We start from the raw sequence: 16,415 nt of genomic DNA on the forward strand, positions 1-16,415 counted from the left end.
CTGTACCTCGAAACAGTGGAGAGTGGAGAGGGAAAAGGAAGGAGAAGCATGGGTGCGCGGGAAATACACGACACAGTGCGTACCGGTATATCCAGGTGTACTGTCCGTCTCCAGCACCCAAACCTACTGTACCTGGGCATACTCGTACGGTATACCTACATACCCATACCCTACGTGTCGCGCACCTGCACAGACACCATCCGGTGAGGCTCTGCGCTTGCTGGCGCGGCTGACGTACGTCGCGCATGGAGTCGTGCATGGAAGTTGTTTGTTGTGCCGCGTGTGTGGCCGGTAGACACCACACACACACACACACACACACACACGCCGTAGCTGAGGCACAATACCTTACGCACCGTCTTGACTAAGTCGTGGTTGGTGGCTGTGGCTGTGTCGGTGGAATTGGGCTGCACGATAATTGGCAATGTGGAGGGTAGGGAAGCGACTACGGTGGAGTAAGGCCGATCAAGTCCGACGATGGGATGGATTTTTGGGGGGGAGGGTTTCTTTTTTGTGGAGCGGACGGGCTGCCGGACGGGCGGATGGGTTAGCGGGCTTGTTTTTTTTTTGGGAGTGATGTGGGCGATGGAGAGGAAGGGGAAAGGGGGGGGGAGAAAAGGGTGGTGATGGATTAGATATTGTATGGCGAAAAGGGAAAAAAGTGGTGGGATATGTGGTCAGGCTAGCTACTCTACTTCAATGCTCTTCTATTCACACCCGCCCCCTGCTTACTTCTTCAATCCCTACTTGCCATCCATCCATCCCATAACAAACCACCCATCCACCAAAAACCACATCCGCACCCATCCATCCCCCTCCCCTCCCCTCCCCTCTTCCCAAAAACCAACCCAACCAACGTCATCACCCCCAACCTCGGCCCTACTAGCCTACCGTACATTAAACCACACACAACAATCACCCACCGCAGAGTATGTCCCGGTATACCAACCCAAATTACTCAGCAACCCCCTCCCTACCCATCCACATACGCACACCCGCTCCGGGAGTACCCACCCACCACACTAACCCCCCATCCACAACTTCTGCCGCCTATCCCTATCCCGTAAGAGTACACACTGTGATACCAACCTCGTCCAAACGTTCCGCTCGATCTGCGCGCATGGGCGTGCAGTGGCAAACACGTGTCTGTGTTTGTTTGCCGGGTGGACGGGCACGTGGGGCGCGGGTTCGGGAATGGCGTTGTTTGGCGTTGTATGGGAGGGCGTGACATGGCATGGCACAGCACAGCATAGCATGGCACAGCATAGTATAGCATGGCCTGGCATAGTAAACTCTACTTGTAGCCTTTACCGGTAGCCTGTAGGCTTAAACGGGACCGACGTTGAGCAATTGGACAGGAGGTTCTGGGTTTGAATGCGATGCTGTCCACAGTACATGTGCTGGGTATAAAAGGGACGGACGCGGCGAAGGTGCACGGAGCCGCATGCTAGAGGGATGCCATGTATCCACGGAGTGGACGTGGGGGTTTCATTTGGGTTAGGTCTTGGGCGTGAAGTTCTCCTGGGTAAGAAGGCATGTAAGCATGAAGCTCGATTTGCGTGTGTGTGTGTGTGTGTCTGAGTGAATGAGGGCTTGATTGGGGAAGTGGAGGATCGGCGGTTGATCAAGCTAAGAAATGGTACCTACAGTAGGTTAGGTGGGCGGAGTGTGATACTAGGTACAGTTAGTATCAGTCTTGGTCCATCATGGTTTCTTGTGTGTGCAGGTTTATCTGCTTGACTTGACTTGCTCATCGTAGAATTGTGTTCTAGTATGGTACCAGAGAGTGTGTGGTAGGTAGATAGATGTACACACGCGTATAGTACTATCTACCATTCCTAAACCATATCCCATGATTCCACAAACCATCCGTCTGATTCGACCGGTACAACGTCCCCCCCCAGGGTCAGCATATAGGTCCTACTTTGGATCAGCATATAGGCGGCATGTACATCCCCAACGAGTCATCAACACTGTATAGCTAGTTATCGCCATTGTGGATGAATTGCCCTTGCTAATGTGTGGATATTTATCAGCAATCATGCTATAGTACTATACTGGACTCGGTATATGTACAGCTGCGTATATGGCTCCGGACACGGTGCAGGAGAAGCGCCGCGGTGTATGTGTGTGTGTGTTTGATTCGCGTGAGCGGAGGCGCTGTTGACTGGGGATGTGGAATGGGCATGAGTGGATTGTTCATGTTAGTGTGCTGCTATGTATGAGTTTGTAGGGTAAGCTGTAAAAACTATACTGGAATGGAAGCAAGCACAGCGAATGCAACATGTTGAATGATAATTCCATTCCATTCACTACTCAACCAAGCTTCGATAAAAATGACCAGCTTGGCCAATGGATGCGTACCACGTCGGCCAAATGTGCATGTACTAGAAAAGAAGTCACTTGATACCCATAGCCATCGGTATCGGCATCGGTATCGGAAACCCAGAATCGCGTGTTTCTATCAGAGTCCCGGCGCTGTAGAAACAATCGAAATACCCAATGAAGAAAAGGAAAGTCCCATATCCCAGCCAATAACGCCCACACCTCCTTTCGACTCAACTCCCCAAATACTCCATCAAACATTTTCCCAAGACCCCACCTCATCTTTAGTCACCCGCAGACTCACGACGCAGCCGCCATCATCTTCTTCCTCTGCTTCTCCGCCCACTCTCTACTAGCTATACGCCCCCTCTCCGCCGCCTCGGCCCTCGCCTTCTTCGCCGCATTCTCTTTATCCGTCCTTTCGCGCTCACGGTCTTCCTTTTCCGCTTTGTTCCTGTTGAAGACTTCTTTTCCCCTTCCGCGTTGGATGGCCGCGTCAGAAGGTGTAGCTGTAGATTTAGTGGGGATAATACTGGCGCGATTGGCGGATATGGATGAAGTAGATGTGGAGCGGGATTGGGATAGGGCGACGCTGTTGCGTTTGGTGGCGTTTGAGGTGGCGGACGTGGATATGGAGCGTTGAGATGGGGGTCGTATTTGTGATTGTGACTGTAACTGTGACTGTGATGTTGGAGGTGGGATGGTAACGCCTGGGTTGTTTCGTACGGGGAGTGTGACAGGCTTTCGTACTATAGGAGCTGTGCGTGGTTTTATGGCAGCTTCTTTCTTGGCAGCTTCCGCTTCTTCTTGTCGCTTGAGTCGCTCCTCTTTCTGGGCCTTGAGCTTCTCCGCAACGGCTGCACCTGGCAGTTGGAAGTTTGTGGGTTTTGTAGCTGGCTTGGTTGACTTGGCCGTTGCAGGCGCCATGCAGATGCTGACAGGACGAGCCATTGATTGCCGAGGAGCTTCAGCTTGCTTTTTGAGACGCTCCTCTTTCTGTGCTTTGAGTTTCTCAGCGGTCTTTTCACCTGGTAGCTGGAATGCAGGCTTGGTAAGTGGCTTGGAGGATTTTGGTGGAGGAGGCATGCTGATCGGCCGTTGCTTTGGTGCCAAACCGTCTGTCTCTCGCTTTATACGCTCTTCTTTTTGTGCTTTCAGTTTCGCCACAATACCATTACTTGAGAGCTCGAAGATTGCTTTGGTAGGAGCGCGGCCCTTGGGCGGCGGCGGAGGTGTTGGGAATGACACACTGATTGGTCTCCGCTTCGAAGCCAGGTAGTCAACCGTCCCCGTTGAGCCACTCTTACCCTCCTTGGTCGATGCAGCACGAACATTTGAGGCTCGTGCCAGAGAGGTTTTTGTCGCTTTCATGCCAGTCGGAACAGCGCTGGGAACTCTTGATATCCTCGTCGGCGCGGCGGTAGTTTTGCTTGGTGCCTTGCTGGGCGTTTTGGCACGGACTTGAGAGTTCTCGGTGAGTGCGACCAGGGCCTTTTTGCGAGGAGATGCTTCCTCAATGGGCCGGTCGAAGCTGGTGACGGCGTCGAGACTGTCGAGAGCCTCCTCGAGCGCATCGATGGCCTCGAATGACTCTTCAATACGCATTGGTGACTTCGAGGGGCTGCGCGATGCACGTCGTCTGCTGGGTGTGTAGCTCTCAGGGGACATTGCTTGTTCACCAGGCTGTTCTGCAGCCAATGTTGTTTGTTCTGCAGATACTTGTTGTGCTTTAGTGCTGAGCTTCGTAGGCGTCGCGGCGTCTGATGTGACTTGGACTGAGGGCGTGATTGCAGTTGACTCTTGTGCATCGCTCTCGATGGAGGGTGCAATTTCTATTGACTCTTGCTTTATCGTATTTCGCTCAAGCTGGTCCGCTTTTTCGGGCTCGGCATGGTGCGGAGCTTCGGGCTCTTCAGCTACTTTGTCTTGTACCGCCTCGGGGATGACTTCTGGAATTTGTGCCATCTCTCCTTGAACAGTTTCAGCTGTCACTTTGGGTTCTCTCGCTATTTCTGGCGCCTCTGACTCCGCCGCGGCTTCTTTTTGAGCATCCGCATCATCGCTCTCATGCGCTCCGGTGGTTGCTTCTTCTACAGATTTGACTGTCCCTTCTATCGTCACCGGGTCTTGGGTCGGGGATGGAGCGCGTTGTGACTTTTTGAGTTTCTCTTCTTCTTCTTCTTTCATGGCGGCCAACTGGCGGCGCGTCAATCGTACGGGTTTCGAGATCGGCGTTGTGGGCCGTTCATCGTTCTTAGTGACTTCGACTTCGCCTATAGCGCATCAGGGTCAGTTTCCAATTGCATTCTGGGCCTCATCACATTCCACTTGGGACTCACCATTCTGCGGTTCCGCGATCACGTTGTCGACAGCTTCATCCACCACAGGAGCGGCTGCCGCTGCGGGCTCGTCTTCGAGCGCATCCTGGACTGGCTCCTCCTCTTGCTGCTCTCCTAAGTCTTTAGCCTTTTTTCCTTTTGCGCCTTTCTTTGCGCCACCTTTTTTTCCCTTTTTCGCAGGTGTCTTGGCAGGCGTCTTTTTCGGCAGCTCCTCCTCGCACTCCACTTGCTCTGGTGCTGGATTCGCCGAAATTTCATTGAGGGCAGCGCGCTCTGTATTGTCAGCTACGTCGACCTGGTCGTGGTGGTTGTCGTCATGGCCAGTAATCGCTTCGGTGCCCTCCTGGGCGCGCTGTGCGGCGCGTGTCAGGCGCATTGTCGCTGCCGTGGATATTCCCCTCCCCCCCCAAAAAAAGGTGTTATGTAAGTGTTTCAGACTATATATATGCAGCGATGGAGTTCATGCAGAAGCGAGTTGGCATGGTTGTGGACGGTCGTGAACTGCTCAATGCTGGCTGTTGATGGTGCTCACATCCTGGGAGTGGATCATAACAAACATCCAGTTACGGCCCAGTGCCGCTTTGGCCACCGCGCCAGACCACGGGCCCACGGGTTCTGGGTCCCCGACCGAGAAGGCCACGTGATCGGCCCCTTCACAGGTCGGGAGTGGGACGTCGATGGAGCCTCTTCCGCACATGACTTCCAAACTGCCATGATCGGATCCGCGACCATGTACCTAGACAGAGCGGGTCCGTCTAAGGGTTCGCGTCGGGCTGGTGTCGGCACCTACACAAGTAGAAGAAATCAAAGACACCGAGGTCTCTTCAAGCTACGGTGTTGAGTGAGTGTACATGTTCGCATGGACTGGACGAGTAAGGGGCGGACTGAACAAGGCGACAAGAAAGAACCAATTAAAAATCGGCCAATTCCGCCAATTCCCAGCCCACACGGACGCTCTGAGCTCTCCGGGCACGACGGTCAGACCTCTTTTCATTTCTTGCTCATTCACTCCTGAAACCAGCTGCGCGTCCAAAGGAATAAGTACCGTAATTGGCACGCATCCCAATCTGCCATCTATCTAGCTCCGCGCGACCAGCAAGTGATTTTTCTGTGCCCAGTGGCCATTGGACTGCAACTCGATCGCGCGCGCGTCCGACCGAAGACCGGATGTCAAGATCCTCTGCCCCACGTCGACTGCTTGCTTCCTGGAATAGCCGCCTGGTACCCCGCCCAAACATGTCGTCACGCACAAAGTCCCGTGTCGATCAGATCTCCAACCACTTGGCCTCCTCAAAGCCCTCTTTTCTCGAATTGAACACGCCTTTCTCCACCGAACGCATTGCACATCTCGAGGACGAGCAAGGCAATCGCATTGTCCGTACCGTCAAGCCTAAGCCAAAAGAAGCCGGCGGCATCAAAGTGAGGCGTGTCTCTGTCGACTGCGACAAGGTGTACGACAGTCCCAAAAGTCCCAGGAGAGAAGCGAAAAGTGGAAACAACAAACCGTTCAAGACTCCGATCAAGACGACGCCATTCTCGCTCCCCAAAACCATGTCTAGCCAGGCTGCTCATCCCGCGCTGCTCATTCCTGGGCCCATTGAATTCCACGATGACGTGCTCAACTCTATGAGCCATTACAGGTACGCTCTCTGTTTTTCCATGTTCCACCCATGGCCAAGCAATCAATTGACACCATACAGTGAATCGCATGTTGGTGCCCCTTTTGTCAACACCTTCAGTCAAGTCCTCCAGAACTTGCGCAAGCTTTTCCAGACCACCGACCCCGCCTCGCAACCCTTTGTCATTTCTGGCTCTGGCACTCTCGGCTGGGACCAGGTCGCTGCCAATCTGGTAGAGCCTGGCGACGAGGTCCTCGTCCTACACACCGGCTACTTTGCCGACTCCTTTGCCGACTGCTTTGAGACGTACGGTGTCAAGGCCACACAGCTCAAGGCGCCCATTGGCGACCGGCCGCAGCTCGACGAGGTGGAGAAGGCTTTGAAGGAAAAGGACTACAAGATGATCACCGTCACCCATGTTGACACATCGACTGGTGTGCTCAGCGAGATCAAGGCCTTGAGCGAGCTCGTCCACAGGGTCAGCCCAGACACGTTGGTCGTCGTGGACGGTGTCTGCAGTGTTGGTTCAGAGGAGATTCGATTCGATGACTGGAAGCTCGATGTTGTCCTGACCGCCTCGCAAAAGGGTATTGGCTGCCCCGCTGGTCTGAGTATCATGATGGTCTCTGGATGTGCTATTGAGCGCTTCAAGGCGAGAAAGACAAGACCTACTTCCTACTTTGGCTCGTGGAAGAATTGGCTACCGAGTAAGCATCTCCCACTTGCGCCACCCGAAGACAGGAAAGCTAATTCTAGTCCAGTCATGCAAAACTACGAAGCAAAGAAGCCCTCCTACTTCGCCACCCCTTCCCCTCAACTCATTCACGCCCTAGACACCGCCCTCAAGCAGATTCTCTCTCGCCCCATTGACGACTACTTCGCCGCGCACAAAGCCGCTTCGCAAAAAGTCAAGAAGGCCGTCGCAGACCTCGGCCTAAAGCAACTCGCCGAGAAACCCGAGAACCAGGCTACTGGCATGACAGCCATCTACCTGCCCGACGGCATGACGCCTCCCGACGTGTTGCCCAACTTACTCAAGAAGGGTGTCATCTTCGCGGGGGGCCTACACAAAGAGATTGCGTCCAAGTATATCCGATTTGGACACATGGGCGTGAGTGTGACGGATCCCAAGAGGCCTGATATTACCAAGGCAATTGATAGCTTGAAGGAGGCATTGGAAGAGGCGGGATATAAGAAGGCTTAGAGAATTTTGATAGTCAGGAGGCGGAAAATCGTGTTTAACAAGACGATAATAGAAAAAAGACAATAGAAAGTTTACGTTTACAAATCCCTCACGTGGATCCGGCACGTGAGGATCTTCTTCCTTCTGCCAGAATTGTTGTTGCGTGTTGGAAATTGTATAGTTAGGCTATGGGCAGGGGAAACGCTGCACTGTGAGTATACCATCCACCACTCTCCTTAACACAAACCATGGCCTTCCCTCTCTACCTGGCCGTGCATGAACACCTTCTTGCGTTTCAAGCTTAGTGGCTAACTGTCTATGCGAGGATGCATGCCTGTCAGGCATCGACTCGACGTCGTGCCACCACACTCAAGGTTGCTATGTCATCTCATCTCATCACCGTCTCATCTCCCTCCATCCCATATCCCTTCAGCTCATATCCCTCCATCTATCAAGCATATCCCTCCATCTATCAAGCATATCCCTCCATCTATCAAGCATATCCCTCCATCTATCAAGCATATCCCTCCATCTATCAAGCATATCTCTCCATCCATCAAGCATACACCCCCATCCTCCACCCATCCTCATTGACCGCAAAAATCCCAACCTCGCCGATGACCCCATGCTTCCGTGCCAGCCACGTGGGTTACTCATCCAGCGCAGTTCCTGAGAGCAACTGCCTAGTTAGGAAAGTCCTTGACCTGCGCTTCTCTTATGTTTTGTCCACGAGCTGAGATGGCTGCTTGTCCCGCGCTTAGCGGCCAATGATCAAGAGGCAGAGGTTGCTGACTGGGCGCCTGTGCGCGCTTGGGGGGGCTGTTGTGGAACATTTGGGTAAGCGGGGTGGTACGGGGAGGTGGAGTGTGGTTAATGGGGTCGGTTTTTTGGTTTCTTGTGGTGGTGGAAGGAGAAGGGTGGGAATTTGGGCGCTGTTGATGGGGATTGGTGCGGGTGTTGCAGTGCTTGAGCATCAGGTTGCAGAAAAGGGTAAAAGAAGGTTCTTGGAAGGTTTTGTGGTCAGCGTAATTGTTACTCAGGTATGCCTTATTCTTGCTCTCTCAGGACGAAAGTGGAAAGTATTGATAACCCATATATAAATACCCGCCAGCACCCTACCACATCTTCCCCCGCAACTCTACTTTGAAGACCAACTGCAATGTCCCCTATCCTCACCCTGCTCATCACCCTCCTCGCCATCATCACTACCACCACAACCGCCCATCCCACCCCACCCTCCTGCCCCCCAACCATCGGCCCCAAAGCCGTCCACGCCCGCCTCCCCCCCGCCCTCGACCCAAACTACCCTCACACCAAATGGCACGCCCCTCCACCAACCTGGTATCTCAAACCCTGGCACATGATCTACGCCTCCAACCCCCAATACACCGCCTTCCGCAACATCCAATACGACCCCAGCGCCCTCGACCCCCACAACCCCACCCTCCTCAACGACCTCTTCTCCTTCCAACTCCCACACAACAACACCATACACACCACCTACGGCATCGACACCCTACACCCCGTCTACCCAGGCGTCCTGGCCTACAACGCCACGGGCATCATCGCCGGCGCCACGAGCGAGTATAGTATCCTGGCTTGGGGCTGCGATGCCAATGCCGTCCCATATTACGCGTCGTATTCCACTGCTACGGGGATGACGCGGACGCCGGCGGGGATCGATGTCATGAGTGTGAGTGCGGCGGGGGTGGATGGGGATACGATGGAGGCGGTTATGGGGGCACTGGCAGGATTGGAGAGTCTGGAGGTTGGGCGGTTGGTGGAAGGGTTGGTGAGGATGGTGGATGATGGGGGGAGAGAGGGGTTACCGAGGGTGAGTTTGAGAGAGAGTGTGTCTTTTTTGAGGAAGCAGGGCACGGGTGATTTGTTGGGTATGTGCTAATGTTGTGCTTTAGGCTTTTTGCGACGAGTATTGCAAGTCCAATCGGAATCTTATTGGGCTGTTGGGCTGATGTTTCCCTTCTGGAAACCTGGGTTCCAGTTCATTTGGTAGGGCGGCAGATGTGGCTTTTCCTTCCATTTCGTAATTCGTTGACTTTTTACATGGGCGATTGGTGAGGCCTCTGCTTCTCAAGAACAGGTAGAGTGTAGTGTGTCCAGGCAGCTTCAACGGGGCGCCATCTAAGTGATTGATACAGACTTCTTCAACCAGCTTTTTATACCCAATCCTTGGCTCCGAGCGTGCCTCTTGATATATCAATCTCTTCTGATGATCTGAAAGTACATGTGGGCGTCCTGATCGTGGTGATTCACGCCCATTTGGGTGCGAGGCAGCATTTCTAATCGTCCGGCGAGTACTTGTTGCGTCACGCCCAAACTCCTTAGCAAGTTCCTGAGTGCTGCAGCCAGCCTTGGCCTTTGCAACAATTTGTACACGCTCTGTAGGAGTCAAGTTAGGTTCCTTACGAGCGGTTCTATCTATTTCTCCGCCGATTTAGTGTTGTGGTGGTATAGTGTGGGTGTGAAAGTATCGCGTCGCATGCGTACCGGTACCGGTAATGTTGTGTTGCGCTTACCTAGCGGGCAAAACTAGGACCTACAGACGGTCGTACGACAGAGAATCTGGGTCAATCGCTCATGTATCCTTCTCTACTTTCCCAACGTCGTCATTGACCGACTGAGGAATTATTCAAGTTTACCCGCTTAATGCGTGTCCCATTCCCTACCCCATCTAGCCCAGAACAGACTTAATGTGGACTCAATTGGAGAACTGCTATAAGTGGACATGACAATACACTCCTTATTGCCACTGATGACTGCTGTGACTCCATAACTGCACATACAATTTCCGCGATTTTCGTGGTGTTGTTGACACCTACCTATGGCCCCAGCGCTTTGCCGAGACGGGCTTAAATACTTGTACAGCCTGCTCCTGCATCAGGACTCAGCCCCCTATCTACATGCGAAACACGATATGTAGGGTGATATTTACGACATGCCAATATCTGGGTACCGTTCATAGATCTGAGCATCCACATCTGATCCAAGAACCCTGCCTCGATTGCTAGCTTGATCACGCAACAGTGACTACACTTGTGACTCAAGTAGCAAGGCTTCGCCATTGCACTTCAAAACCAGAATCATACTTACATAGGTACCAGACCTTCTTCGATGGCTATTCTCGAAGGATGCCCAGGCCTTGAGGTTTGTATTGTTGTGAAAGGCGAATCACTGCGAGAGTATCCTGAGGATGAGACATCCTCGCCAACGGTCAAGACGACATACATCGAAGCGCAGACAGGGGCAGAGTTCTCCATGTGCTCCAAGTTTACCACGCCGTTTCCCTCAAGTTATGGAGTAGAGATTAGTACTACTGTGGACGGGTATACATCGGCGAGGACATACGGCGCACATGAGTTGTTCAGGCGCGAGGGTTTTACGAAGTTTAGTGTCGGGTTCCACGAGGACGGCATGTGGTTTCGAAGGAATCACTGCTTTACCCGTCTGAATATTGGTAGGCTGGTATGTTGCTTGATTGCATCCTAACTCATCTTCTTTCAGAGGAGGAAGTAGAAGGGCCCATCAGCCTTCCAAAGCTCCGAGAGCAATTGCAAAAGAAAGGTTGCATTACCTTGAATTTTCGGTGGATCAGAAATATATGCGCAATTGAATTGCCATTTCAAGATCGGCGGGGATGCCAACTTGCCCTGTCAAACATCGGCGCTGTCCCTGAGAAAGTTTTGAAAGGAGAAGCACTCTCTCATCAGGCTACGTGCGTACTCCACCTGGCCTCATGCAACATTGACTGACTGAGATCACAGGCTGAGCCCACGGTATCGAACAAGGCCACCAAAGAACCCACAAAAGTATGAAGTGTTGAACAATGAGCCTTTCGCAACGTTTCACTTCAAGTATCGCTCCCTATGTAAGTTGATAGCAAATCGCTTGCCCGATAGTGACTAACAAGGAGCGCGGTAGCTGCACTAAAGGCTTTACGTATTGTTGTAGACGAAACGCCAGCCAGTGTAGATTCCAAAGACAGAGACGAGGACAATATGACCTTTGAAGTGCTAAGTAGAGCTCTACGTAGCATGCGAGAGGTAAGAAAGTCTCACAGACACTGTCTGGATACTGACAATGTGCAGGAAGAAGCAGAAAATGTGGCATTGAAGAACGAGAACCAAACTATACGACATATCAAGCGCGAGCGACTGATCGAAGACGAAGATGATGAAGTCCTGGTCACGGGGACGAGAAGTCTCAAACGTCCACGCGAAGAATCGGAAGTTATCGTGCTCGATTGATGGCCGGTTTAATTACCAGGCACACGGCTGTGAATTACCGGCGTTGCAGATGGAGAGGGTGAGGATGACTGATCAGAGTATATCTACCCGCGATGCTATGTTCACTACGGTAAAAAATTGTTTACTGTAGAATGGTACGCTAGGGGTTTACTATATAGGTGTAAACTGACCTCGTGTATACCTGTAAATAGGTTTAAAGTAGTGGTTTACTTTTTTGTAGTATAAATATAGTATAGTTTACTATAGACCTATTAGTAGAGTAAATAAAGTGGTTTATAATAGACCTATTAGTAAAGTATATAAAGTAGTTTATAAAAGATAAAATATAAGTGTTAGGTATAGTAATAATAGTATTAGATTTTTTTTAGTATCCTTATATAAACTACTAGTACGTTGTTGCCTATCCTGTCCCTAGGCCTAACCTGCCTAATTAACAGCCTATACCCACCTAATTAACAGGCCTAAAACCGCCTAATTATTAGCCTATACCTGCGTAATTATAAGGCTGTCTACTATGTACCTTACTTATTTTTAGAAAACTGCGGTATAATATAAATTAAATAGGTATACAAGTAGTATAACTGCGTAGTAATTAGTGTAAGTTAGTACGTCTAATAATAGTCTAGCGTAATATATAGATAATATACTTACCTAATAAATACTAGTATATTATATAGTAATAGTGTTAGTATAAAGAGCCTAGTACTATAAAGCTAGATATAGACCTATTATCTTACTTAACTATAGGTAGTTAGTCTTAGACTATCTGCGTTTATTAATAATATATAGCTTATTACTAGGTTAAAGTTAAGCGCTATGTCTATAGTAAACTATAGCTACTCCTATAAGGTTAATAATTATTATTATTTAAATCTATTTAATACTATTATTATCTTCTATTATCCTCTAAGGTTAGGCTAGTTAGCCTATAGTAGTAGCAGGTTATATCTATTGCTATTAAAGTACTCCTGCCTATTTAGAGTTATTAGCTAGATCTTAAAATAGGTATATTACTATCCTAAAGGAGAGCTAAATATAGTTATTATAATTATTTCTAGCAGCGTAATATATAATAAATATAGTGCTCTAGGGGTAGTTACTATCTTTATAATTCCCTAAAACCCTAATAGTATACCTATTTAGGAGTATATAATAGTTATATATAACTATATCCTAGGCGCGTGTCTATATAGTATATACTATAGTTGCAATTGTAGTATAAGTGTTATCTAGGATATATCCCTAGTGCGTATCTATACTACTATAAGACTTAGATTTTAGATAGTACTCTTATAGCTAAGTTATAATTATATTTTTATTAATATTATACTCTATACTAAGCCTAAGCTATTACGTATAGATAATACGCTTATATACTAGTATATTCTACTCTAAACTAATATACTTCTAGGAAGAAGAAGTTACTATCTTCTTAATATAACTAATAAGTCTCTCTAAAGACTATTAGGTATAGTATATAGGTAGTCTAAAATCCCTAGTATTAGATATAAGGTAGAGTAGGTAATAGATCTAAATAGAGTAAGATAGTAACTAGTCTACTTTACTATAGTAGTAGAGTAACTTGTACTAGCAAATAAAATTCTCTACTAATAGTTCTAACTTATTAATCTAGTTAATAGTAAACTCCCTCTAGCTTATATAGAAGAGTAGTTTATAGTAGCGTAGGAAGTTATTAGTATATTCCTTCTAAAAATAGACCTGTATAGCTAGCGCTCTATAAGTAAGTATAAAAGTCTACTATTTAAACAAAGTCTATATCTTGTATATTATAGTGCTTTATAGGGTAGTGCTAACTTAGGTTAGTACTAAGGAATAGGACTTATAAAGACCTTTATTAATTAAAGCCTAATTAGCGTTAGTAATAAGCTATAGTATAGTCTTGTTGTTAAATTTATCCCCTTTCTAGAGTTAGAATAAGGCTTTAGGTATATTATAGGATATTACATGTATAATATTAATAGGAAAGCTATAAGGAAAGTGTATAGTAGGGAGGTCTAATAGAATAGAGTAGTAGTTAATACTAGTATCTTAGTATAAGGTAGTATATCTAGAGGCTAGCATATTAGTCTATTATTTATATATATCTTTAATAGTAGTAGCTAAATTATTATATATAACTAGGCAAAGGGTATCTCTATTTAGGAAAGAGTATTTACTAGTTCTCCCCTTAGTTCCTTTATATAGGTATAGGCGGTAACTCCTTTTTAATATACTAGGCTGTTTTATTCCTATAATCTCTACTATAGCTAGCCTATCTCTAGTTATTAGTATAAGGTAGGTATAAAGGATAAATTCTTCCTAAGTGTCTACGTTATATATATAAACTCTAACTATAAGTTAGTGTAATTCCTCTACTATTAGGTATAGCTAAGTGTCTGTAAATTTTTTATTAAAAGTACTAGGTATAATAGTAGTAACAAGTGTATTATAGTCTTGATCCTAAATAGATAGGTAAAGGTTTAAGATATATAGCACTACTAGTATAATACTTTATTATTTCTTAGGGTTCTTTACTATACCTACTGCGTCTAATATAAGTTATAAAGCTAGATCCCTAGGGTCTTAGAAGTATCCTTTCCTACTATATTCTTAAAACTAGTCCCTGTTATACACGTCTTAGTGCGAAGTACGTTTGCTAGTAAGGTTAAAAGTTATCTAATACGCTTTTAATTATTATAACTAATAACTATTATTATACTAGATACGCAGTTATAGAAGTATAGGGATATATTACTATTAATATTTTAATTTGCCTTTCTTATTATACTAAGCTCTACTATAGGATAGGCACGTATAAGCAGTATTAAGGTCGCTAGTAAAGGCTACGCACCTATTAGCATAACAATTAATAGATAGAGGAGTTATAGTATCCTAGAATAAGGTATATAGTGTATGCTGCCCCTAGTAGATAGTATTACTAATATTAATATTATAGCATTTCTTTAAAGTTTATTATATCTTTTAGAACTTCTTATATAGAGTACCTATAAATATAGTGTATATATTAAGAGAGGTAGTGTAAAGTTATTAAACACGCTCTATTTGCTTATAATATAGTGTATGTCCTATTTGCTATTATATATCCCCTAAAAAGTCCTCTAGGTATAGAACCTCTTTGTCCTTATCTATAAGTTGTATATTATTATTATAGTTATCTATTAGGTCTATACTATTGCTAGCAGAATTACTAGTAGAATTATAGGAAGAATTAATATTAAGTACTCCTTATATATTATTAAGGTGTAATAGTTAACTAGTAGGGCGGCTAGTAGTCTGTAGTATAGCGGCATCTTTAGTAGTAGTAAAGGGAATATTTTATTTATAGCACCTTTGCTAGTATTATATATACTACTTTTAATTTACCTTATAGCGTGCACCTTAGTGTAGAGTAAGATAATAATAATACTAGAACTTGTTCTATTAACTAGATATTTATAGGTAAGGGGTAGCGATTACCTGCTACGTACTATCTATAACAGTTTCTATATTAATATAGCACTTAGGGATATAGATAGTAGATATATAAATATAGATAGTAGTGTCTAATCTAAACTATAGTGTATTCCTTTAATAAGCTATAATACGATTATGCTAGTCTTCTAGTATAATAGCTTAGTAGCGTAAACTTACTATTTTGCTATACTAGATAATATAAATATTAGTAAGCTATATACGTATTAGTAGAGTTATAAAGTTTTATATTTATTATAGTTACTATAATAAATACATTAGTATAGAAAGTAGACTTTGTGTTATCTTCTTTTATACTATATAGGTATTCTACTTTATATATCTATACATTCTACTATAAGCAGACGTACTAGATATAGTTTATCTTACTATAAGTTAGACCTAATCTTACCTACTACTTAAAATAATACTATTAAAGATATAGTATATAACTGCGATCGCGACAGTTAAGACTACTAGAATAACTATCTAAACTATACCTAATTAAGGAAACTCGCTAAGCTTATAAGCTAACTCTTCTAACAAGACAAACTGTGCTATAGCAACTTTCTGTAACTATCTTGTAATAACTAAACCTCTAACCTTGTTATTGCTATTAGACTTCTATAACAGGATATTTAAGTGTGTAGATATACAATTGCTTAGAAGACTAATAACTATTTAAGAGTATAGCGTAACACTATACTCCGCGCCTATATTCTATTCTACTTAGGAGATTTTACGTTAAAATATATTAGTTCTAGGATAGATAATTAACTTTAATAGATTATTAACTTAAATACTTAGGACTATTACCTTAAAAATAGTGTAGAGAAGTATACTAGTCTACATCTATTATATATCCTATTAGATTACAAAGAGTGTTATAGCTATATTATAGAACCTATAATATTAAATTAATTAGTTTAGAATAGCTCTTTCCTTAACCTAATTAGATCCTAGAGTTATATTTACTAAGATTATATTTATAAGGATAGGCTAGAGTAACTTAGATAGTATATTATCTATATAAATAGTACTATAATATTAATACTAATATATATCTAATTTAAAAACCTCTAAGTCTAATCCTACGTGCTATAGTAATATTATAGTAGTTAGGGAGCTTACTTTACCTTTACTATATAATCTACCTTATTAAACTCTACTATTAAGTAGCGACTTAGCGTATCCCTCTATAACCTTAACACCC

General features: G+C 45.7%; 5 protein-coding genes across 5 annotated transcripts; 4 read left to right on the plus strand and 1 right to left on the minus strand.

Moving 5' to 3' along the window:
- Window positions 1–2,625: 2,625 nt before the first annotated feature.
- IAQ61_000303 (uncharacterized protein) lies at window positions 2,626–5,040 on the minus strand (the record flags this gene model as incomplete). Its single annotated transcript, XM_003835440.1, has 2 exons — window positions 2,626–4,598; window positions 4,665–5,040. The coding sequence occupies 2 exons, from the start codon at window positions 5,038–5,040 to the stop codon at window positions 2,626–2,628; spliced, it is 2,349 nt and encodes a 782-aa protein (XP_003835488.1).
- A 132-nt stretch (window positions 5,041–5,172) lies between these two features.
- Window positions 5,173–5,505, plus strand: IAQ61_000304 (uncharacterized protein; the record flags this gene model as incomplete). Its single annotated transcript, XM_066094611.1, has 1 exon — window positions 5,173–5,505. One exon carries the CDS (start codon window positions 5,173–5,175, stop codon window positions 5,503–5,505), a length of 333 nt encoding a protein of 110 aa, XP_065955464.1.
- A 395-nt stretch (window positions 5,506–5,900) lies between these two features.
- On the plus strand, window positions 5,901–7,487 carry IAQ61_000305 (uncharacterized protein; the record flags this gene model as incomplete). Its single annotated transcript, XM_066094612.1, has 3 exons — window positions 5,901–6,304; window positions 6,365–6,990; window positions 7,045–7,487. 3 exons carry the CDS (start codon window positions 5,901–5,903, stop codon window positions 7,485–7,487), a joined length of 1,473 nt encoding a protein of 490 aa, XP_065955465.1.
- Window positions 7,488–8,625: 1,138 nt separating this feature from the next.
- IAQ61_000306 (uncharacterized protein) lies at window positions 8,626–9,439 on the plus strand (the record flags this gene model as incomplete). Its single annotated transcript, XM_066094613.1, has 2 exons — window positions 8,626–9,300; window positions 9,383–9,439. The coding sequence occupies 2 exons, from the start codon at window positions 8,626–8,628 to the stop codon at window positions 9,437–9,439; spliced, it is 732 nt and encodes a 243-aa protein (XP_065955466.1).
- A 1,159-nt stretch (window positions 9,440–10,598) lies between these two features.
- On the plus strand, window positions 10,599–11,731 carry IAQ61_000307 (uncharacterized protein; the record flags this gene model as incomplete). The annotated part of the gene is made up of 5 exons (XM_066094614.1): window positions 10,599–10,941; window positions 10,989–11,199; window positions 11,249–11,352; window positions 11,406–11,527; window positions 11,573–11,731. The coding sequence occupies 5 exons, from the start codon at window positions 10,599–10,601 to the stop codon at window positions 11,729–11,731; spliced, it is 939 nt and encodes a 312-aa protein (XP_065955467.1).
- Between the last annotated feature and the right edge of the window lie 4,684 nt (window positions 11,732–16,415).

The sequence above is a fragment of the Plenodomus lingam genome (assembly GCF_022343315.1).
Source record: "Plenodomus lingam strain CAN1 chromosome Unknown contig_1, whole genome shotgun sequence".
Taxonomy (NCBI): domain Eukaryota; kingdom Fungi; phylum Ascomycota; class Dothideomycetes; order Pleosporales; family Leptosphaeriaceae; genus Plenodomus; species Plenodomus lingam.